The 24,345-nt window shown below is 38.2% G+C and overlaps 1 protein-coding gene and 1 long non-coding RNA gene across 2 annotated transcripts; both read left to right on the top strand.

Moving 5' to 3' along the window:
* Positions 1 to 1,725: 1,725 nt before the first annotated feature.
* On the top strand, positions 1,726 to 11,491 carry LOC113042723 (uncharacterized). The gene is made up of 9 exons (XM_026201738.1): positions 1,726 to 1,741; positions 1,852 to 2,036; positions 2,293 to 2,447; positions 3,318 to 3,781; positions 3,895 to 4,103; positions 4,262 to 4,465; positions 7,089 to 7,325; positions 9,205 to 9,259; positions 11,439 to 11,491. Exons 1-9 carry the CDS (start codon positions 1,726 to 1,728, stop codon positions 11,489 to 11,491), a joined length of 1,578 nt encoding a protein of 525 aa, XP_026057523.1.
* A 7,271-nt stretch (positions 11,492 to 18,762) lies between these two features.
* LOC113042780 (uncharacterized) lies at positions 18,763 to 21,081 on the top strand. The gene is made up of 3 exons (XR_003275628.1): positions 18,763 to 19,944; positions 20,070 to 20,151; positions 20,246 to 21,081. It is a non-coding gene; the product is annotated as an uncharacterized LOC113042780 (long non-coding RNA).
* The last annotated feature ends 3,264 nt before the right edge of the window (positions 21,082 to 24,345 follow it).

Below are 24,345 nucleotides of genomic sequence, written 5' to 3'. Positions count from 1 at the left end.
TAAAGAACTACAGAAATAAAGGTCAACTTTCATTAAGTCCATCAGCCCATTCAGCATTACAGTTACACAAATTCAATTCAAGTTTATTTTCATAGTGCTTTTCACAATGCATATTTTCTTTTGTCTGCTACGCAAAAATTGGTATGCCAATCTGTATTATCTGTAAGTCTTTAGTTAGCCAAGAAGTTGAGAAAGTCAGGGAAGAGCAGAAGCAGGAGACAAAGTGATGATCATAAAAAGGAGCAGTTGGTTGAATAATATTAGTTGTGTATGTTTCAATGCTCAGGCTTCGTCTGACCAACAGAAAATCCAACAAGTTTTATTGTAACACAAGCAATAGCAATGAAAAATTACTGCTTCACTATATCGTCCTGTGAGGTTAAAAACCTTGAGATCTCTTCTTATTTTCTTATTCATGAAAGCAAATATTCCTTGAAACCACACAATTATAAGACCAAACAACAATAGAAAAATACTATAAAATATAATAGAAATAACTAATCAAGTCAAGTCACTTTTATTTACGTTTCAAATAAAATAGCAGTGTGTTAATGAAAGTGAATAAAGTGCAAATATTTTAAAATAACTTTTTTTTATAAATTTTCCATATTTCAAATATAGTGGAACTGACCCTCCATAGACAGCAATGCAACTGTAATATTCCCAGGTCCACAAACATAGTAAGGACATCAGTGGTTCAAGTTCAGTTTTGCAAAGCTACGAAAATACTTATTATTACTCTTCTACCCCGAGTTACCATCTTCTGCGTGTGTGTGCTTTCCCCCCGAACATAAACAATGCTGATTACATTGATTGCATTGTTGGGTACTCTCCAAAATGGCAGAAAACATAATTCGGGGGAGAAGAGTTGTTGAAAATATATATGTATTTTTCCTTTGCAAAATTGATGTCACGATGTCCTTACTACGTTTACGGACCTAGGAATATTGCAGTTGCGTTGCTGTCTATGGAGGATAAGAGAGCTCATGATTAGCCATAACCCAGACCACTTTCTCAGAATACAGTGTAAAATATATTCTCCACCATTGGTCATTTTTTTATTTAATGATTTGTTATTTTTTTTACAACACTAAATAACAGCAGATTTATTCCTGTTTTTGTATGGTGATCAACAGAAGAAGAAAAAACTTGCATGTCAAAGTGAAACACTGAAGATTAAATAAAGACTTTATTCTATTGGGAAAAGAATGAGACTCAAGACAATTACTTTATTAGATGCAGAACACAACACATTTGTTGATTCTAATGGTCATACAGCACATAATTTAGTTTTATCTCAGAGGGGATTCTTGCATACCTCTGTTGACAATCATATGGAACTTCTGCCCCAACAACACCATTTAATGAACAAATGAACTATATAAAACTCCATGACTCCAGCTGCCCTATATATGGAAGTTACATTTCAGATAGCACAGTATAATTCAATGATCTTATGTTTATTTGAAAGTCATTTTTTTTTCTGAGGGAGGAGGCAGGGTGGGGATACGTTTAGTATTTAAACACCAGATACCTTGTTCGCCACATCACTTTCTAAAACCAAGGGTAAGTCATCTTCACTTAACATATTTAAAGTCATTTTCAGATATCCTTCCAGTTTCATATTGTATTTTCTGAGACATATTTTATACCAAACAAAACTGTGGATCTGTTTTAGTACATTTTAGGAGAACGCATTGCACAAATTGTGTAAACCTACTAAGGATGGCTGATAGCAAAAGCAAGTATTAGCTTATTTTATCATTTCATTATTTCAACAAATTTAAAAACAATACTAGCCATTGACGTGTCTTTTTCAGTCTTTAAAAATATGCAATGTTTTTCCACCAGTGTCTGTGTCCCAGTGGAGCCCGACATTTGTACAAGAGCTCCTCCCTGCTGCCAAAAAGACTGCTCTTCTGTACCATCTTTCTTACCTGTGCCTGGCCAACTTCCCCAACCTGGAGAGGATCATCAGGAGTCGGGCTGTGGAAACACAGCTTCTTTTTGGCTCCTCTGATGCAACTATGTTGAAAGTATTGATTCAGATTTTGTCTTAAAGTGTTTTCATCTCTAGAAAAAAAAGTTGAAATAACTGGAATTAAATACATAACGTGTCATAATGAGAGTCACTTTTTTAACTGACGTTTTAGGTAAAATATAAAAAATAAGAGTTTGTACACATCATCATCATTTGATATGCTTCTTGTAATTTTATGTGCATTTCTTTCTTGTTACCACTGTCTTTTTTAAAGTCTAAGATACTTGATCTCATGTCTCTTCTTTGCACAGTGTATTTTGACAAGTGAAAATCTGGTTCAGTCGCTGTTTCCCATGTTGGCAAAAGCTGTGGAGAAAAACAAAGCAGTTCTGGCAATCAAATTTCTGGCAAAAGCACGAGTCTGGATCAAAGAAATTATCACTGAAGTGGACAGGATAGTGGAAAAGTAAGAACATTTTCCTCATGAAAACGTGTCAAAATACCTTGAGCAATTAATCTTTCTACATGAAATGTGTGTAATCAAGTGAACGTATGAGCTTATAAGCAGTGGTGTAGTGGTGCCTGGAGAAGTGTGGTATACTCTTAATTTATGAACCTGAGCAAAGGATGAACAGCCTGTGTTATAAACAGTGACATGTAAGACTAGTCTTGCCTATTTAGTTCACCCCAAAATGGGCCAATAGTATTTGCACATTTTCACTTATTGTAACTTTTGCTAAACACCTTCAGGCTTCAGCAGCATCCATTATAAAACACTCATGCTTTTAAGCCAAATACACGCTGAAAAGAATAATTCTGGACATGATTCTAATCAATCTCTAATAAAATCGGTTGGGTTTTCTCTGTATTTGTTATAATGTACTGATTCAAATGAGTCAATAATTAAATATTATTTTATCATTCTGCACGCCTCCCTGACATGCACTCAAGCTCTAGACCGACTCCGCTTGCATTCACATGATTTGTCGAGACGAGAGGCGATGCAGGCGCAATCATCAATCAAATTTAAAGGCAAGCCGGCGCATCCTGACCGTCTTTACTGGGTGTGTTTAGGGAATGTTTGCATTTATTCACATGTGACTTGATTAGCTAGTCATGGTAGACCGTCATGATTTTGGCTAATGCAGGACACTACTGAATGATGCGCATCAGAGAGCATTTAGAAGTGGGTATACGCAAAGCCGACTGATAAAGAAGTGGATATACGCCATATACCTGCATATACCCTCCACTACAACACTGCTTATAAGCTAGTCACACCAACCCATTGCTATAAAATGTTATTTGACTGCAGCATTTTTTCAACTTTGTGTAGGTATGATTTACACAACAAAGATGTAGTATCATCCACCAGTGATGTTATCAAGGAAAAATTAGATACCGATAAAAAGATTAAAGAACACAACACTGAGACAATGCAGACAGAAAAAACTCTGACTGATTTGAAATTGCATCTTAAAAGTACTACTGAAGAACTGGCTAAAACCCGGCAAAATATAAACTGCAAAGTCCAGGAGATTCAAGAATTTGCCAGATCCATGAGCAAAATAAATAAACGTTTCGGAATCTTCGCTGCAATTGTGCCATTCATTGGGCCACTTGTGCAAAACATTTATGATGCTGTACATGATCCTGAAAATGTTGCCTCCATGAAGGCTCTTGAAGCTCAATTGAATGTCCTTATTGCTGATAAGACCGTTCTAAAACAAAAGCAGTGGCACCTCCAGCTCCAGATCATTGATTGGCAGATGAAGTTTGCCCAAGCCAATTTTGACCAAAGTGAGTCTGTTTTCTTTTATTAGAAATCATAATTAAAACTGATTCAAGTCTAGTTTAAGACAGGGAGTGAATATGTGTCATGTTGAAGCATGTTTCTTATTTCGCCTCTGCAGATTCCATTCCCAACCCCATCCATCTAAATGATGTTCAAAGTAGCTTGTCAAAAATTCAGAACATTCTGATTCAGCTGAAAAACTTCTGGGAGAACGTTGGTCAAATGTTGGACTACCTGGAACAAAAGACCTTTGTTGGAGAAGATCTTGTTGAAGATCTAGCTGACCTAAAAGATGAATTTCTAGAATCAATTAAAATAGCCGAAGAGGTAAAATTTGTTTACAAAATTACAAACACATTTCCAGTAAGGTCTATTTTATTTTATTTTTACTTTGTTTGAGTGTTCCAGCCTAATTTTTTTCCCAGCCATTACCACTGATTTATCCAAAAGTCTAATATGACTTTTGAAATGTTTTAATTCCACAGGCTTGGAGCAGTTTTGGTGCAGGCTGTAAAAAAGCATCTGCCATCTTCAAGCTACAAACCATAGATGCCTACAGGTTTCTGGAGGTCAGTCCTTCCTCTCTCTCCAAGGAGCAGTGGCAAAAAGAATATGAAAGTGTAAAGGAACAACTGAAGAAAATGTACTCACCACAATCTCCGACATCCTCTGATACACCTGCTATTTCTGTGTGATCTACATGCACAAGTACATCATCCCATTTGTTTTCTTTCTCAAGATGCTGGTAATGGGACGATTATGTTTAGCTTTTTTAATGCTGTACTCATAAACTGAAGAGTTCTGTATTTCCTACTTAATGCCTAAACCACTCTTCACATATATATATATATATATATATATATATATATATATATATATAAATACTCTGTATGCATCATCTTTTTATGAGCTCTTGCAAAAAGACTCTTGTTGAACAGATAAATATTTGGTTGAATGGTTCTCAAGTGGTTCTATTATGCCACCCACAGTTGGAATCAGCTTCCAGAAGAGATCAGATGTGCCAAATTAGTAGCCATATTTAAATCTAGACTCAAGACACATCTGTTTAGCTGTGCATTTACTGAATCAGCACTCTGCTACATCCGAAACTGATTGCACTATGTATAATCATTGTTATTCTTAACTGTTTTAATTCATTTTAATGCTATTTTTAAATCATTTAAAAATGTTTAAATTCCTTGCTTTTATTATTGTGATTGTTTCTGATGATTATTTTAATTCCTTTTATGTAAAGCACTTTGAATTACCATTGTGTATGAAATGTGCTATATAAATAAACTTTGCCTTGGCTTGCCTTGATTAAAGTTTGACTTAAGATCAGAACAATAACATGATTATTGACTTTAGTTTTATTTTTTTATTTTATTTTTTTTGTTTGTTTTGTCTAAAGTCATATATTCAAGTTTCAGAAGTAAATTCTTTGTCATTTAGGCTACTACTTTTGTCAAACTGCTTTTTGGTATTACTGGATACACAAAAAATTTAAGGTTATAAAATATTTTCTTGCTTTGTTCCGATAATGAAAATCTCTCTTATACTGATGATTTTTACCACTTAACCTGCATCCCTATTTTTGAGCATTTTCTGAAAAACGACATACTTAAAATTGTCTGCAGTTCTTAAACCCTATGATCTATATTCATAACTCTCGTCTTTTTTTAAACTAGACACTTGAAATGTTGTTATCCAAGAACCATAATAATTGAAACTAGTACAGGAATAGATTAAAACATGGTCAAATATACATGAAAGTGATTCAAGATTTATTGTGAATGAAATTAACTTTGACTTTGATGTCAAAGGACTGAAAATACCATAAAGATAAAACTGACTGACAATAAAAATGACATAAGGAGTCAACACTACATAACAAATATGTGAATGTGACAAAGTGACCTGTCCCTGTCGGATAGCGCAGCACATACACACTGCATCTTACCTCACTCCTCCTCTGTAATTCCCTGCTGAGGCAATGTGGGAATTTAGCAAACTGGGAATTTAGCATACTGGTTGCACATACACGAACAACATATCCACTCACTGCACATAACCACACACACACACACACACATACATTCTGAAGTTGTCCTTCGTTTTCTTTTGGTTTTGTTTTCAGTGTTGCCAACTGCTTTTAACTGAAAGTAGCTAAAACTGGTAGCTAAATGTCACTAGATCACTTTTTCAACTTTAGTTAGTCTGTAATGTTGCTGTTTAAGCATAAAAAAGATCTGCAAAGTTACAAAGTCCAGTTCAAAAGGAGATATTTTATTTAACAGAAATCACTTTCTAAAACTACAATGAACGACTCGTTTGGACTACAACACATATTTTCCGGGATTTGTGACATCACAAATACCGACGAATGAGACGAGACCTGGTTGAGCTGCACTAGAGAAGGCAACGAGTGTTATCACTATGTCGGAGACACGCTAGCTTTCCCAAGACAGATGAACATAGAGTGGTTACAATCATCCGGGTTTAAATCACGCTCAAAGTGATTTGAATTCGACTCAGTATTTACACTGACGCTCGCAGGCGGCTATGGTAAGGGACATGACGTTTCCCGACCAATCACAACACACACTGGCCCAGCTAACCAATCACAGCTCATGTCGTATTGTGCGGAACTTCACTTGATACAGGAACTATTCAAGCCATTCATGCCAATATGTGAAAAATAATGTGATTTTTGAACAACCTAGTATGAGAGCCTGTTTTAGTACACCCCCAAAACAAAATCAAGACTTTGTAAAAAAGCATAATAGGACCCCTTTAAAGTGTGAAAACATGTAAACATGGAGTGGATGTTATATTTATATGTGTATTCATGTGTTGCTGTAAATATGTACATACTTACCCTTTTATAGTTACCTCTTTATTTGGTCTACCTGATTTAATCCGAGGGGCTGGGGCTTGAGCTCCAAACCAGTATCCACTGGTCAGTTTACCAGATGCGAACGTGCATCTGTGGTACCGTGAGTAATACTCTACAATAAAGTTTGCATGTATATATATTTACCTGTTTGTTTTGTTCTTTTGTACAGTGTTTCACATCTCGAGCACTGTAAATAAATAACCACTTTTCACTTAACATCTCTGTGAGTATTGCCATAATTTTTGGGGAAGGGGGATTTTATTTTTTATTTTTGTCAACTTTTTGGTGTGGGTGAACCCTTTCACCTGACAATGGGCCTGTGAAGAACCCTTGTCTCACATTTGGTGTCAGAAGTGGGATGGCTACTCTCAAGACTCTGATGAGGCAGGAAGCCTAGGGTGGGGCTTTGCTCCTAGACCAAAGCTGTGGCAGAGAAGGATGTGGCCTGGGACTCTGTTGACTGTTCAGAGGAGGAGAGAGAGGGGGATCCCCCATCCGTTCGACCCAAGTCCACGTCACCTCAAGTCAGACCCTTCTATCCTGCTACATCATCTGCTGTGAAGAGTGATTTCCTGAGTGCTCAAGAGCAGAGAGAGCAGCGTTATCTTCTGGAGCTACAGAGTCTACGAGAGTCGACGGTGGATCTGACGAGTGTTTGTCTGTTCCCTCGAGAAGGGTATTCGTGCACAACCGGAGGCTGCAGTTTCAGGACCGCAGTTCTTGGACCGCAGCTTTAGGACCCTAGTTTCTTTGTGAAAGCGCCACCTAACGTACTGGATCAACACTAATTAAAGATGGACGATGTGGACAGCAATCAGATGGTGAGTATCGATATTTAATTAAGTTTTATTTTATAACGTGTAAACGTTTCAAAGTTTACATAGTGAGAACTGCTAACTATGAATTAATAATTAATTCCCCCCAAATTAAAAATTTGTGAGCTAGTTTTATAAATTACTACGACGTTAATTCATGGCCATGATTTCATAAATCCTTGTTGTGTTTTAATGACAAAGTATTATAAGTGAATCTAGCCTGCCACATTAATTAAACTTATCAGATGACAAGAGCATGGTTGATGTAAGGTTTGTAAGATTTACCTGCAGCTTGATGTATTAGTGTGAATACTGGCTTAATAGTTGTTGTTTTACCATATTTATGTATAAATATCTTTCATTATTAAACTGCACAGACTGCCTAGTTGCAGTATGTGTTAGCCTGTTGTTTTGGCATTGTTTTGCAAAGATGAATGAGGCGTTTGGCAATTTTAATAGCTTGTTACAATTTGGCCTAATCTGCAGGTCTACTCCACATACAGTCCATTGATATCATGTGTTAGTTTCTGTCATGTTCTGCATGGCCAATAGGAAGTGCTTTTATGGATTTGGTTAGGCTCATTGTAGGACAGATGATTAAAAAAGGCACTAGGGATATAGATAGATAGATAGATAGATAGATAGATAGATAGATAGATAGATAGATAGATAGATAGATAGATAGATAGATAGATAGATAGATAGATAGCCACATGACAATGCCGGTGGAATTTGTTTTCGGTACAGTATGTTTAAGCTCTACATCATCATACATTACAAACAACAAATAAACAATACACTTCATAACATGTAACAATACAAGATACAGTGGGTACATGACCATGCATAGTGTATGAGAGGAAAAACTAAACTAAAGAGAGTAGTTCAGAGTCCTGATGGCTATGGGGAAAAAGCTGTTTGTGAAGCATTTGGTCTTGGTAGAGAGTGAACTGTAGCGCCTCCCTGAGGGAAGGAGCTGAAAAAGGTGGTTCGCTGGATGTGAGGGGTCAGAGATGATTTTCTTTGCCCGCTTTACAGTCTGATATGTATAGAGGGAATCGACTGAAGGCAGTGGTTTCCCTATGATCTTGGATGCTTTGTTGACTTGACAGTCTGCTGTAGTTTTTTCTGTTTGGCTGTCTGTGCTACCATACCATATTGTTATTGATGATGTAATGATGGACTCGATGATAGCGGAATTGAACAGAACAAGGAGCTGATGTCTGATCCGGTATTTTTTAAGCTATCTGAGGAAGTAAAGTCTTTGTCGAGCCTTTGCAATAATTTGATTAGTGTTAGTTGTTCACTTAAGGTTATTGCTTATGTGTGTTCCTAGGAATTTAAAGGAGTCAGTGATGGTGATTGAATTGCCATTTATTTGTACTGGTGTTTTAGGAAATGGCCTACGTCTAAAGTCAACAATGAGTTCCTGGGTTTTGGCTGTGTTGAGCCGGAGGTCATTGTTCGAACACCAATTTACAGCTTGGTCCACCACCATGCGATACTGTGTTTCATCATTGTCTGAGATGAGGCCTACAATGGTTGTGTCGTCCGCATACTTTATTATTTTCACTGAAGTGTCCATGGATCTAAAGTATGATGTATAAAGGGAAAAGAGCCAAGGGGAGAGAACACAGTCCTGAGGAGCTCCTGTACTGAAGGTGAGAGGGTCTGAGGTTATGTTATTAACTTTCACCCTCTGTGATCTATTCCACAGGAAGCTCCTTATCCAGTGGCATATGGCTGGGTCAATGTTCATGTCCAAGAGTGTGGTAAAGAGTTTAAATGGGTTAATAGTGTTAAAAGCGGAACTAAAGTCTATGAACAGGATGCGTGTGTAGGTGTTTGGTGATTCCAGATGTTGCAAGGTATGGTGGAGTTCTATGCTGATTGGATCCTCAACAGACCGGTTGGCTTGGTAGGCGAATTGATATGAGTCCATCTTCAAAGAAGTGCAGGATTTCAGGTATGCCAGAATAATCCGTTCAAATGCTTTCATTACCACAGATGTTAGGGCAACTGGTCTGAAGTCATTGAGGCAGGTGATCTTTGAGGACTTTGGCACAGGAAAAATGATGGAGCATTTAAAGCATTGTGGGACTGTACATTGGCTTAATGAGATGTTAAAAATGGTGGAAAAAACAGGCGCCAATTGAGCTGCACAATGGCTAAGCAAAGCAGGACTGATCCCATCCGGCCCTGCTGCTTTCCTGATCTTAAGCCTCTTAAATGTAGTTCTCACCTCATCCTCCTGGATGCAGAAGGGTGGTGTTGAAATGGGGTCGGGGGGAATGACTGGTGAGGTAGGTTTTTCAAATCTTGCATAAAAATTATTTATTATGTCTGGGAGACTTGGATCACTGTTAAGGGGGGAGATGGGGCGTTTTTTGTAGTCTGTTATGTCCTTGAGATTTTTCCATATTGATCTTGAGCTGCTTGATGAAAATTGTTGTTCCAGTTTCGTTCCATAACTCTGCTTTGCTCTCCTTATAGCAGCTCGTAGTTTATATTTGGCAATCCTGTATTGACTCTTGTCTCCACTTTTGTATGCACATGTAGTGATGTGAACACTCATGACCCCATCCACATTAACGGGATGGTTGTTGAACGTGTCTCCAGCTTCAAGTTCCTGGGAACCACCATCTCGGAGGAACTGTCCTGGGCCACAAACACCTCCAGCCTCGTCAAAAAGGCTCACCAGCGCCTTTTCTTCCTCAGGACACTGAAGAAGAACCAGTTGTCTTCAACCATCCTGGTGAACTTTTACCGGTGTGCGATCGAGAGCATCCTGACCAGTTGCATCACAGTCTGGTATGGGAAACTGCTCAGTGGCTGACCGCAAGGCACTGCAAAGGGTGGTGAAAACTGCCCAGCGCATCACAGGGACACCACTTCCTGCTCTTGAGGACATCCAGAAGAAACGCTGTCTACGTCGAGCTCGCAGCATTCTCAAGGACTCCTCTCACCCTGACCACGAACTGTTTAACCTTCTCCCCTCCGGAAGGCGTTTCAGGAGCCTCCGGACAAGGACCACAAGATTCAGGAACAGCTTTTTCCCTAAAGCTGTCTCCTTGCTGAACTCTGCCCTCTGACACCCTCAACACCCCCCACACCACACATGGACTCCTCCCCCTCTTCAACACTCTGATTTATTTATTTACTCACAATAAGCAAAAAGTAACTTGTTATTACTTGCACTACTGCCTGTTCATCCAGGAACAATGTATAATCCATTTGCACATTGAAATATTTTTTTCTATGCACTTTACTGTCCATTGCAATACTGTAAATTATGTTCATAGTTCTGCCTATAGTGTACATACACTTTTACATAGCCCATCTGTATAGTATGTTCATAGTACACCTATCTGTATATCGTGCTTATAGTATTTAATATCTGTAAATTATGTCCATAATACTTACCTGTATAGTTATTGTACATATTATAGACCTTTATTCTGTACTTACTGCTTATTGCACTTCTGGTTAGATGCTAACTGCATTTCGTTGCCTTGTACCTACATGTGCAGTGACAATAAAGTTGAATCTAATCTAATCTAATCTAATGTGATCAACCATTTTTTTGGGAAAGTGGTACATTCCACCTGTATAAAAGGGGATGTGATTGACATCCAGGTAGCGTGTCATTTGGGGTCACGGACGTGACGTCCTCCTTTGTGCGCCGTGTTTATGTTCAGCAGGTAAGAGCTACTGGTGGCAGCATAACTATCTGTTGTCGGAGGGATAATTTGACACCCGTTTAATTTGCAGTGTGGCTGAGGAGAGTTTTTTTTTAAACGTTTATCTCTGCAAACCTCCAACTCGTACGCCAGTGAGTTGGACTGTCTTTCATTGTGCCTGCTAATTCTTTCGACTACTCTTCTGCCATTTACCGGACGGTGAATGTTGTTGCACTGCATACTCTGATTTAATTGACCAACTTCCTTGTAGCGCACGGGGATTACCGTGACGACCAGAACGATCGCGTTCCCGGCCTGAAGTGACTCATTGCCCTCAAATATTTGACTAAAACTTTGTGGGGGGGGTAATTACAGTGACGAATCACTAAGTGTTTTACACAACCATTGTGTTTGACTGCCGTTTCTTTGTCAGACAATTTTCTTTTGAACTGCTTCACTGAAGATTGTATTTTATTGTATTTTGTTTGTATATGCATACTGTGACACTTCACAACATGTTATGCAGTCTGTGAGTACCAGTGAGTGAGGATTGCCAGTAACCTGGTGTCCTTGGTTCCGTCAGGCACCGAGTGATAAGTGTTTCTGACAAATAATAACTTGACGTGTATATGTGACTGTGTATGAATATGTGTATTTTGTTTCTTATCTTGTTCTGTTTCCTTTCCCTTCAGAATTGGGGTACCAGTCCTAGCCAGTGCCGTGTGTGGTGGTGGTGCGGCTGTAGGTTTGCGGTGTTCACAACCAGTGTTGGGCAAGTTACTTTTAAAAAGTAATTAGTTACAGTTACTAGTTACTTCTTCCAAAAAGTAACTAAATTAGTAACTCAGTTACAAATTTTTAAAGTAACTAGTTACTTAAGAAAGTAACTATTGCGTTACTTTCAAGTAAAATTAAATTTTAAATGCTCAAACGTGACCCCACCTCTACCCCTCTTTAAAGGAACTTAAAATACATGTGCATGTTCAATTATTTATGATAAATCTGAATATTATAATGAAATGGACACTTAATACAATACATTATTAACAGAAACATGAAACATTGTACACACATCTAAAAAAAAAAGTTGCTGTGGGACAAAGTGAGACTAGCCTCCAATCAAATGGCATGTATGTAGATATTATGTTTATATAGTGGATCAATGCAAATAACACGATAGATTTTTGGGAACTTTTAATATTTCCTTTTATTGTTTCTTTAATTTCTTGAAGGAAAAAGTAATGTATATACTTCTATTTAGAGAAGGCTACTTTTGGATTATTTGGGCTCGTCGCCATACCTGTCTCTCGTTGACTGACTGGCTTGTGTTGTTCGTTGTGTGTCCTGTCCTGTCCGATGATGGGTCGTTCGCGAATGAGCGTTAGTGATGATGGATCGACTCGTTCGCGAATGAGCTTTTGATGAGTCGTTCGCGATTCGCGAATGAGCCGACTCTAAGAGCCGGCTTTTTTAGTTGAACTTCGGGAGCTGGCTCGCATATCTGAAGAGCCAACTCTATTTTTTCAAATTTAGCCTATAGAAATTAAATAATTATGTAATAAAAATTGAAATATTATAGTCAAAGTCATTTAAAGAGCCGTTTGTGAGCCAAAGAGCCGGCTCTTTTCAGTGAGCTGAGTCAAAAGAGCCGAATTCCCATCACTACTATGCATGCTTTCGAACACCCGCCCAACTCTACCTCTGATTGGCTTACAATGAAATTTTACTCTACCTCAGCCAATCGTCAGCATTTATGCGCTTGTCTCGTGCTCTGCCCACTAACCAAGGAAGAACAGTAAAAAAAGTATTTGCCTCTCGCTCAGAGATCTAGTTGGTCTGATGAAAAAAAAAAAACAGCTTCATCATCAGTTATAGTAACGCGCCGCATTTTTTGGCAGTAACGGTAACGGCGTTATTATGATGAGAAGAGTAATCAATTAGATTACTCGTTACTGGAAAAAGTAATGCCGTTAGTAACGCCGTTATTTATAACGCCGTTATTCCCATCACTGTTCACAACGTGGGTGTTGATGCTGTGTCGTGAGAGCACGAGTGTTTGCTGTGTTCATTGGATAAGTAACTTGAATCCCCCAGTTCTGAAATTGGAAAAATATGTTTGTTTTTCATGTGTGCTGGTGGCATCTATGGACCAGGACCTGACAGCAGAGGTGTGGACTCGAGTCATGTGACTTGGACTCGAGTCAGACTCGAGTCATGAATTTGATGACTTCAGACTCGACTCGACAAAATGTACAAAGACTTGCAACTCGACTTGGACTTTAACATCAGTGAATTGTGACTTCACTTGGACTTGCGCCTTTTGACTCGAGAAGACTTGCTACTTCCCATGAAAACCAGGGGGGGGGGGAGTTCACACGGCCGCGCTGCTCTCCGGATTACAGAGCCCTGCACGTCACCTGTAGGAAAAAAGAAATCGATCTGTGGCTACGGTTTTGCAATCCGTCCCCTCAGTTTATAAACCGTACTCACAAATTCATATACTGTTCCCTCGGTTTAACAAATCGTACCCACGGATTAACAAACCATGCCCATGAATTCCCAATCTGTGCGCTCAGAATTTGTAAACCGTACCCTCGGTTTTTGCATCCGTACCGAGCGGCAACCTCCCACTCTCTCTCGTGAAGCCAATAAAGAAGTGACTAAAACTGCAATTCATCGACTGGCCGCTTGAGGCTGGCTGCAGAAGAGAGTCAGTCCCATAGACTCCCTATGTTAAAATGCCCAACTTTACAGCAGAAAAAAACATGTTTACAGCCTGGTTCAAAAAATGATTTTAGTCTATATAGCAAATTTTGCCCTTCATGACAACTGTGAGGGGGTGAATTTTTTAAAAACTCATCCGTTTAAATTATATTAAGACTTAAAGTTCTGCATAATTAAGGGCGTGGCCACTTGAGTGACAGGTGGATTGCCGCTGCTGATAATGCCGTCGCGCTACTTGGGCGTGGCTTCAGCAATCAGCTCCCGCCCTTTTGCCCATTTTCGATTATCCGGGAGAGTCGCGCGGTGACGCGTTGCCAAGATGGCAACGGCCCGCTTTGCACACTTTGCGCTTCAAAACCACTATTGCGGAGTCTATGGGTGTCCAAAAATATGGACACTACGTCCATATTTTTTTATGATATTTTTTATAAAGTCTATGATCCGTACCTACGAATTCATATTCCGTGCGCACGCTTTCGCAATCTGTAAACTGACATGCATTTGTAGCTCCGCCCCCACCGGCAGATTCATTTCTGTTTATTAAACATTATTTTTCATAGTATCCAATGAGTCCACGGTCTTCTTTTTTGCGTTTATTTTACATTAATCACCAATAGGATAAGACACAGCCGCCTGTGTTTTACGGCCAAAAAAATAAATGCTAAAAAGAAGAAGAAAATAAGGGTAAAAAGCAATACAAAACAAATAATATGCCGGTTATGTTTTCATTCCTTTTCCCTCTAACTGAATGCAATGTTATTTTTGGCCTCATTATTTAATAATAACATTAACAGTGAAACATGCATCTAACTCCGGCAGGTGGGGTGGATGGAGCTTAGTATAATAAAATCACAAAAATAAGTCTTCATGCATGTTAAGAAAGAATTGTACACAAGCAATTACAAAACTGTCAAAGGTTATTTAAAAATAAAGCAATTCATGAACTATTTTCGGTAACACTTTAGAATAAGGTTCCATTAGTTAATGTTAGTTAACTACTTTCGTTAACATGAACTAAGCAAGAACAATCCTTCTACAGCATTTATAAGTCTTAGTTCATGTTAATTCCAACATTTACTAATGCATTATTTAAATCAAAAGTTGTGCTTGTTAACATTAGTTAATGCACTGTGAATTACCATGAACTAACAATGAATAACTGTATTTTCATGAACTAACATTAACGAAGATGAATAAATACAGTAATAAATGTATTATTCATTGTTTGTTCATGTTAATTAATACATTAACTAACATTAACTAATGGAACCTTATTCTAAAGTGTTACCCTATTTTCTTGGACTCATTTATTTAGCCTATATATATATTATTATACAGGTTATGCATAAGAATCTTTTATCCAAAACAATTTACAACAGAGGAAAAAATTACTCCAGAGTTAGTCACAATGCCAGGTTTATTGTACAATAACAATCAAGATTATTCCTTTATTATTATTAAACCTATTCCACATAATAATATTCAGTAAAACTGTATGTTAACACGTAGCTTGCTGCATGAATCAGTAAGTACGGTTTACAGATCCTTGGGAACGGATTGCAAAAATGTGCGCACGGATTATGAATTTGTGGATCCGGATTCAAAAACAATGGTATGGTTTACAAAATCTGAGAGCACGGATTGGAAATTCGTGGGCACGATTTGTTAAACCAAGGGAACAGTTTATGAATTCGTTAGTACAGTTTATAAACTGAGGGGATGGAATGCAAAACCGTTGCCACGGATAGATTTTTTTCTCGTACAGGTGACATACGACACCTGAAGTTGCACAAAGAAAGGTAAATTTTGAATGAATGATAATCACCTTATCGGGTGTACCATACTGTATCAACGAGACAGTAAACGCACATCTCCCTTGCTGGTTCATGCTAACAAAAATAGGGATTTTTGAACCCGGATTATATGAGGTACATTAGTGTGCACACTCAGATGGAAAACCTCGCCAACATCATGTCAACGACCTTTTTATTTCTGTGGTAAGAGGACTTGAAATGACTCGAAACTAAAATGGTAGGACTTTGGACTCGACTTGAGACTTGTTGGCTTTGACTTTTGACTCGACTCGGGACTTGCCTCATCTTTGACTCGACTTGACTCAGGACTCGAAGGCAAAGACTTGAGACTTACTTGTGACTTGCATAACAATGACTTTGTCCCACCTCTGCCTGACAGATTTGGATGTTTTCTTAACGGATTTAAGCTTTTGTCTGTACTTCGGAATGAGGAGCAACACAGCATGGTCAGACCTCCCCAGTGGAGCCCTCGGGAATGCCCGGTAAGCATCTGAAACAGAGATGTAGCAGTGATCCAGTGTTTTGCTATCTCTGCTGTGGCAAGTGACTTGTTGCTTGTAGTTTGGGAGTTCAGATGAAAGGTTTGTGTGGTTAAAATCACCTAACATGATGACAGACGTATCAGGGTTGGAGTTTTCAACAGATGAGATGGGGTTGGGAGATATCGCTAATGGCTGTGTTAGCGTTAGCTTGTGGTGGAACGTAAACACCAATTAGTATAATTGAGGCAAATTCTCTCGGGAGGTAATATGGTCTGCATTTCAAACTGATGAATTCAAGATCGGGAAAGCAGTGACGATGAAGGATTGTTGAATTGTTACACCAGCGCTGATTTACAATGAGAGAAAAACCCCCTCCTTTAAATTTGAGAGATAGTTTGACTGACCTGTCGGCTCTGAAGATAGTGAAGCCAGGGGGGGTTACCGCCTCATCAGGAACCGATTGATCCAGCCATGTCTCGGTAAAGCACAAGGCCGAGCAGTCACTGTAATTCCTGTTCGTTTGTGTTGAAAGCAGAAGTTCATCCATTTTATTTTTAAGGGATCGCACATTTGATAAGATAAGTGCCGGTAGTGGGGGCTGGTAGGGCCATCTCCTGAACCTGGAGACCACTCCAGTTCTCCGTCTTTTAGTGCTAGATGTATTTCCCCATGGTGGCGATCCAGTATTGTTTACATCCAGTATATCCCTCTGGAATGTTGGCAAATAATTCCAAATTGTCAGGTGTAATCCTCCTGATATGTAACAACTCCTCACGACTATATGATGTGATGCATGATGTTTTCCTCACATATAACACAGACAAAAGTGCAAAACATAATAGCAGACCAGGTACCGGGGCAAGCCTCCCGGCAGCCATCTTGGATTTTCATGATCTCAAAATATTCTAACAAGTAGACTCTCTCTTTTTCAAGATACATATAACAATCCAAAAAGGGAGATCCCTGCCTGAATTGAAGAGATGCACCACATGCTGCAAGGACTTTCACTTTTCATATATATATATTTCCATTTGAATATGTTAAACAAATGTTTCTTATTTATCTCTCTCTGTCTCTCGCTCTCTCTTTCTCTAGAGTTGAAGCCTACAGCCATTCTATCCATGCAGCAACTGATGGAGAAGGGGTTCACTTTTGGTGCTGTTGTGATGTTGTCGCAAAAATTATATATATATATATATATATATATATATATATATATATATATATATATATATATATATATATATATATATATATATATATATATATATATATATATATATAAACATTCTTGAATCATTCTTGTGTCTTGTCTTGCCTCTCAACAACTTTTAAAATATTGGCAGTAATTTAGTGACTCCATACGCAGATTCCAACTTTAATTTACCTGATAATGAGCTAATTCAATGAGGTTAATCAATATACTGTATAATTCAAGAGACTAAGATTCTTAAGGTTCTTCATTTTTTACAATTGTTATAAAATTGATATACATCAATTTTACAAAATTTATATTTCATTTATATTTTGTGTAAATTCATGTTTAAATTTAAAATTGTGACTCAAAGCACACTTAGTAATTAACCTCTGCTGCATTTTGAATCAAAAATCACATTTAAAAACAAATACTACTGAGATTAATATATTGATGCTATATACAAAGTAACGTGACTGCAACCTAAACCAACAGGGTCCTGAAACTGCAGCCATCGCTATATCGTCCAGTACGGTAGGTGGCGCTGTCACGAAAAACTAGGGTCCTAGAACTGTGGCCCATATCTGCGGTCCTGAATCTGCGGATGTGAAGCAGAACGGTCTGAGCTCCAGAGAAGCGTTCCGCGGCTGCATGAGGAACCTGCGTGTGATGAAGGCTCACGTCTATGAGGTGTATCTTTTGCAAAATCTGCTACTCACTTATGGCGCTCCGATGAGATCTTTAATATGACGTTGTAACATGCACTCGTCTCACTGAACGTCACGTCTGCGTCTGTCGAACGTCACGTCTACGTCTGCCAAACGTGACGTCTGCGTCTGCCACATTAAAGTTCGACTTTGTGAACGTCTACGTCTGCAACTTTTACAGTTTGGCTGCCTGAACGTCACGTCTGCGTCTCGTCTGTGTTCTTCCGTTTTTTTTTTTCATCAATAGCGCACATTTATCTAGAGTAAAAAATTAATTAGTATGGTGAAATGCATGAAGTGTGTTTCTTTTTTTCTTTTTTTTTTCTTATCCATATATTTTATTTTAGGCAAGCCTTGTTGATTTGTGAAGAAGGCTAAATTGATCAAACATATGCTCATTGTGCTTCCTGCTGCTGGCCTCTTGGTTGTTCCTTAGAAATAAAAAAAACGAATGTTCCAAACATATTTCTAAAATAATTTAATAAAGAAACGAAAATAGATATGACCACTTTGCCATTAAAAACAAAACTGAAATATTGTAATTGCTGCAACATCAGCTGTGTATGGGAAAGAGAGAGAGCAAAAGACAGGGCATCAGTCAGACTCGGGACTAGAATTCTGATAAGCTGTGCAGGGCTCTATTCGTTCCCTTGTTTCAACAAGTTCCCCTGGGCTTCGCGGGCCTCCAAACTGCCCGGACCCTTATGCACCTTCATACCCATTATTTTCTCTTGCAAATATAACAAATGGTATAATGTTTTTTTTTTTTTTTTTTTTTTTTTTTTTTACATCAGTTAAACAAGAACTCAATAATAACAGACTTCTGGTTAAGACACACCATATTGCCTATTTTTGCTCTATTTCACCAATAAATATAGCTCATTCCAAACAGAGGCACGGTGCTGTTTTGTGTCTCTGAGCATCATGAATGTGTTTGATTCCTGAATTAATCAACCGTTTAAATGATCAATAACTCACTTATTACAGTTTTTCTGAATGCTTAAGCGCTAATCGTGATTCTTGTAGCACAATTTCTAAAACTATTAATATGTATAGCAAAACCACTCACTGAGTTTGCAAAACTTAAAGCACAAACACTGCTTTGCACTCAGTTTGCAATTTTGTAACACACTTGGCAAAACTGTAGGCACAATCCACTGCACAACACTCTTTTTGCAGAACTTTAAACACAACTCACTGCTTACACTCAATTACCAACACACTCCTAGAAAAATTATACACATGTATGGCTATCATTAACACTATTTTGCCCACTGTCTGGCACACTTTCACATGTGAAAACTGTTTTAGATCATTAGTTCACTTTGCAGTCAGCCTAAGCACTATAAATAAGCCACAGGTAAGCTGTCTGTGTGGAGTACAATGGATGGAGCAGTAAGAGTGAGAAGAGTGAGAATCAGAGGAGGCCGAGGGAGAGGACGTGGAGGTGAAGAAGCGAGAGGGTTACAGGAAGTTAGAGGAAGAGGACAAGGAGGAGCAAGAAGAGGACGAGGAGGGGACAGAGGAAGGGTAAGAAGAGTAAGAAATAGAATAACTGATGACATTAGAGCTACAATAGTGGACCATGTCATCAACCATGGGATGACTCTGAGGGAAGCTGGCCAACGGGTTCAGCCTAATTTGAGCCGCTACACTGTGGCAAGCATCATTAGGACATTTCGAAATCAGAATCGGTAAGTACTTTGTAGCACTGACATACTCAAATGAGAAACACAACAGCACCATACATGCAAAAATACTGAAATTGTTACTTTACAGAATTGCTAGACGTCCAGATGTTGGGGGCAGAAGAAGAATGTTCACTCCAGAGCAAGAGACCCATATAGTGAACATGGTGATTGCCAATAATGCAATAAGACTGTGCGAAATACAGCAGTGCATAATTGATAATGACACCATCTTTCAAAATATACACAGTGTAGGCATTTCTGCACTAAGTCGTGTACTTGTGCGCCACAGAATAAGAATGAAGCAAATTTACAGAGTTCCTTTCGAGAGAAACACAGAACGTGTAAAGCAACTGCGATATGACTATGTGCAGGTAAGCTATAGTGTCATTGGTTCTGAATTCGGAAGTGCATACTGTAGTGCTGTGCATGGGCCTGATGTGTTGCATTCGTTTTTGTCTTGTCCAGATAGTGATGGAACTAGAAGCAGATGCCATGGGACATGAGCTACTTTTTGTAGATGAGGCCGGTTTTAACCTCAGTAAAACCAGGAGACGTGGCAGGAACATTACTGGACACCGTGCCATCATCAATGTCCCAGAACAACGTGGTGGTAACATAACCACGTGTGCAGCTATAAGCCAAAATGCTGTTGTTCACCATCATGCAACCATAGGCCCATAGAACACTGCACACATTATTGCATTCCTGGACACCTTACATGACTTGCTCACTGTTCAGAGACCAGAACATACACGATATGTCATCATATAGGACAATGTTAGTTTCCATAGGGCTGCTTTGGTCCGCAACTGGTTTACAGACCACCCATCCTTCATGGCACTCACTCAAGCTCCCTCCATACTCTCTTAAATCCCATCGAGGAGTTCTTCTCTGCCTGGCGCTGGAAAGTGTACGACCGTCATCCTCATCAACAGGTAGCCCTTTTACAGGCAATGGAGGAGGCATGTGGAGATATTGACCAGACATCATGTCAGGCCTGGATACGGCATTCAAGGAGATATTTTCCCCGGTGTCTTGGACTGGAGGATATCGCATGTGATGTGGACCAAATTTTGTGGCCGGACCCAGAAAGACGACATGATGTAGACTGATCGTCTTTTTTTGGTGAAATTTTGTGTTCTGACTTTGTCTTGGTTTTGATGAGTGTGAATAAACACCAATACTTGAAGTTTGGATCCTTGTATATGTTTACATGACACTATGACAAAAGTATGACCTCAAATTGACATCTGTACACAGAGAAAGCAAAAGCCAGATGTGTTTTGTATTCGTACCATCAGTGTGTAGTTGGCACATTGTGTGCTTAGTAGATGAGGCTTGTGTTTACTGTTTGATATGAAAACACAATTTTTACGAAGGTGTGAAGAGTTAATCTAGCTGTGTTCGCTTTTGCAAGAGAAGTACAATGTTTTGATAATTGGGTGAAAGGTTTTCTTATTTGTGTTTAGAGTTTTGCAAAAATAGCCAATAGTTACAAAAAAATGTGCTTAAGCAATCAGAAAAAAACTGTAATAGTGTAATTCTGCCACCTACTGGCGGTTTTCAATTCACATTTAAAGTACCTTTCCATTTTTCTTTTTCTTTATAATTGTAAATATCAGTAAGCTATTCAACGTTTTAGGATTAAAATATCAAAACATTATTTCTGCATTTGTAACTGCAGGTTAAATGATTCATGTCCTGCATTAAACAGTGTGTAAATACATCTAAATGCCTCTTCAGATGCAGCGTGTTTCCTCTGCATTGCAAAGATACATTTCGTTTATAATGATTTTTATTGGTTTGGTAACAACCCTGAATTTCATATAATTCGTATAAAAAAAATTTTTTTTTTATTTTTATTTTTTTTGCAGACACTATATTGATTGAATTTAAGAATTTGATTCTAAATATAATGCACTCTTCTAGGAAAAAATATAAAATGCCCATTAAGGGTGAAAATAACCTTTGTTGGAAAATATTAATTTCCATCACTGCTGTGAACTGACTACGCAGAATGTGAAGCATATCAATTCACTGATCATCAAGCTTAAAATAAGCTTATCTTAGGTTTTCTCAACGATAATGATCAAGGACACGACAATTAAATAAATAAATAAATAAATAAATATCAGCCTTTTCTCACCATCATTACTCCAGTCTTCTTTGAGACATGGTCCTTCACTGTATTTTCAATGTCGGAAACAATTGTGCTGCTTAATATTTTTCTATGATATTTTTACAGGATTGATTCGTGTATCCTGGCAGATTATTATTCAAAATATAGATATCTTTATAATTTAACATTATTGCTGAATAAAAGCTTACATTTAAAAAAAAAAAAAAAGGAAAAATAATATTGAATAATAAAATTTTATATTATAATCATAATTTAGATTTTAAATGTAAAATATAAGAAGAGAGGTGCTTGAAAAATTTAACATTAATCAGGCATAATATATTTTACAGCCTTTATTATTTTACAGCAACAGTCTCAGATCTAGCAGCCGATTGCGATCGATGGGTTGGCCATCAAGACAATCAAGTGCTGTAGGCTACATTAAAAATGTAAAAAGATAAAAACAAAATAACCCTAAAAAGTAATTTCAAAAAGGATTTCATAAAAATAAACGGAATAATTCATCTACATTGAATTGGCCGGGGAAAAGACTCACTCGTCTAGGAACTCGTCTAGCAATTCTTTAAAGTAACAATTTCAGTATTTTTGCATGTATGGTGCTGTTGTGTTTCTCATTTGAGTATGTCAGTGCTACAAAGTACTTACCGATTCTGATTTCGAAATGTCCTAATGATGCTTGCCACAGTGTAGCGGCTCAAATTAGGCTGAACCCGTTGGCCAGCTTCCCTCAGAGTCATCCCATGGTTGATGACATGGTCCACTATTGTAGCTCTAATGTCATCAGTTATTCTATTTCTTACTCTTCTTACCCTCCCTCTTTCCCCTTCTCGTCCTCTTCTTGCTCCTCCTTGTCCTCTTCCTCTAACTTCCTGTAACCCTCTCGCTTCTTCACCTCCACGTCCTCTCCCTCGGCCTCCTCTGATTCTCACTCTTCTCACTCTTACTGCTCCATCCATTGTACTCCACACAGACAGCTTACCTGTGGCTTATTTATAGTGCTTAGGCTGATTGCAAAGTGAACTAATGATCTAAAACAGTTTTCACATGTGAAAGTGTGCCAGACAGTGGGCAAAATAGTGTTAATGATAGCCATACATGTGTATAATTTTTCTAGGAGTGTGTTGGTAATTGAGTGTAAGCAGTGAGTTGTGTTTAAAGTTCTGCAAAAAGAGTGTTGTGCAGTGGATTGTGCCTACAGTTTTGCCAAGTGTGTTACAAAATTGCAAACTGAGTGCAAAGCAGTGTTTGTGCTTTAAGTTTTGCAAACTCAGTGAGTGGTTTTGCTATACATATTAATAGTTTTAGAAATTGTGCTACAAGAATCACGATTAGCGCTTAAGCATTCAGAAAAACTGTAATAAGTGAGTTATTGATCATTTAAACGGTTGATTAATTCAGGAATCAAACACATTCATGATGCTCAGAGACACAAAACAGCACCGTGCCTCTGTTTGGAATGAGCTATATTTATTGGTGAAATAGAGCAAAAATAGGCAATATGGTGTGTCTTAACCAGAAGTCTGTTATTATTGAGTTCTTGTTTAACTGATGTAAAAAAAAAAAAAAAAAAAAAAAAAAAAAAAACATTATACCATTTGTTATATTTGCAAGAGAAAATAATGGGTATGAAGGTGCATAAGGGTCCGGGCAGTTTGGAGGCCCGCGAAGCCCAGGGGAACTTGTTGAAACAAGGGAACGAATAGAGCCCTGCACAGCTTATCAGAATTCTAGTCCCGAGTCTGACTGATGCCCTGTCTTTTGCTCTCTCTCTTTCCCATACACAGCTGATGTTGCAGCAATTACAATATTTCAGTTTTGTTTTTTAATGGCAAAGTGGTCATATCTATTTTCGTTTCTTTATTAAATTATTTTAGAAATATGTTTGGAACATTCGTTTTTTTATTATTTCTAAGGAACAACCAAGAGGCCAGCAGCAGGAAGCACAATGAGCATATGTTTGATCAATTTAGCCTTCTTCACAAATCAACAAGGCTTGCCTAAAATAAAATATATGGATAAGAAAAAAAAAAGAAAAGAAAAAAAGAAACACACTTCATGCATTTCACCATACTAATTAATTTTTGTACTCTATATAAATGTGCGCTATTGATGAAAAAAAAAAAAAAAAAAAAACGGAAGAACACAGATGCAGATGTGACGTTCACAAAGTCGAACTTTAATGTGGCAGACGCAGACGTCACGTTTGGCAGACGTAGACGTGACGTTCGACAGACGCAGACGTGACGTTCAGTGAGACGAGTGCATGTTACAACGTCATATTAAAGATCTCATCGGAGCGCCATAATTGTGCATTGCCTCACACACAGCAATGAGCCGTGTGAGGACCGTGTTCTGATCCGTGTTAGGGAAAAAATAAATAAATAACTTCACTGCTACACGTGAATCACGCGTGAACGTCTGACTC

This window comes from Carassius auratus, chromosome 24, assembly GCF_003368295.1.
Source record: "Carassius auratus strain Wakin chromosome 24, ASM336829v1, whole genome shotgun sequence".
Taxonomy (NCBI): domain Eukaryota; kingdom Metazoa; phylum Chordata; class Actinopteri; order Cypriniformes; family Cyprinidae; genus Carassius; species Carassius auratus.
The sequence above is the reverse complement of the archived record's forward strand: the minus strand, read 5'-3'. Positions and strand labels throughout refer to the sequence as shown.

What these genes read in the sequence shown, in the direction of transcription:
- LOC113042723 (XM_026201738.1), top strand. An exon ending in GTGGACAGGATAGTGGAAAA is followed by an intron (nt 2,448 to 3,317) that starts GTAAGAACATTT and finishes AACTTTGTGTAG; the next exon opens with GTATGATTTACACAACAAAG. An exon ending in CTGATACACCTGCTATTTCT is followed by an intron (nt 4,466 to 7,088) that starts GTGTGATCTACA and finishes CTTTGCTCCTAG; the next exon opens with ACCAAAGCTGTGGCAGAGAA.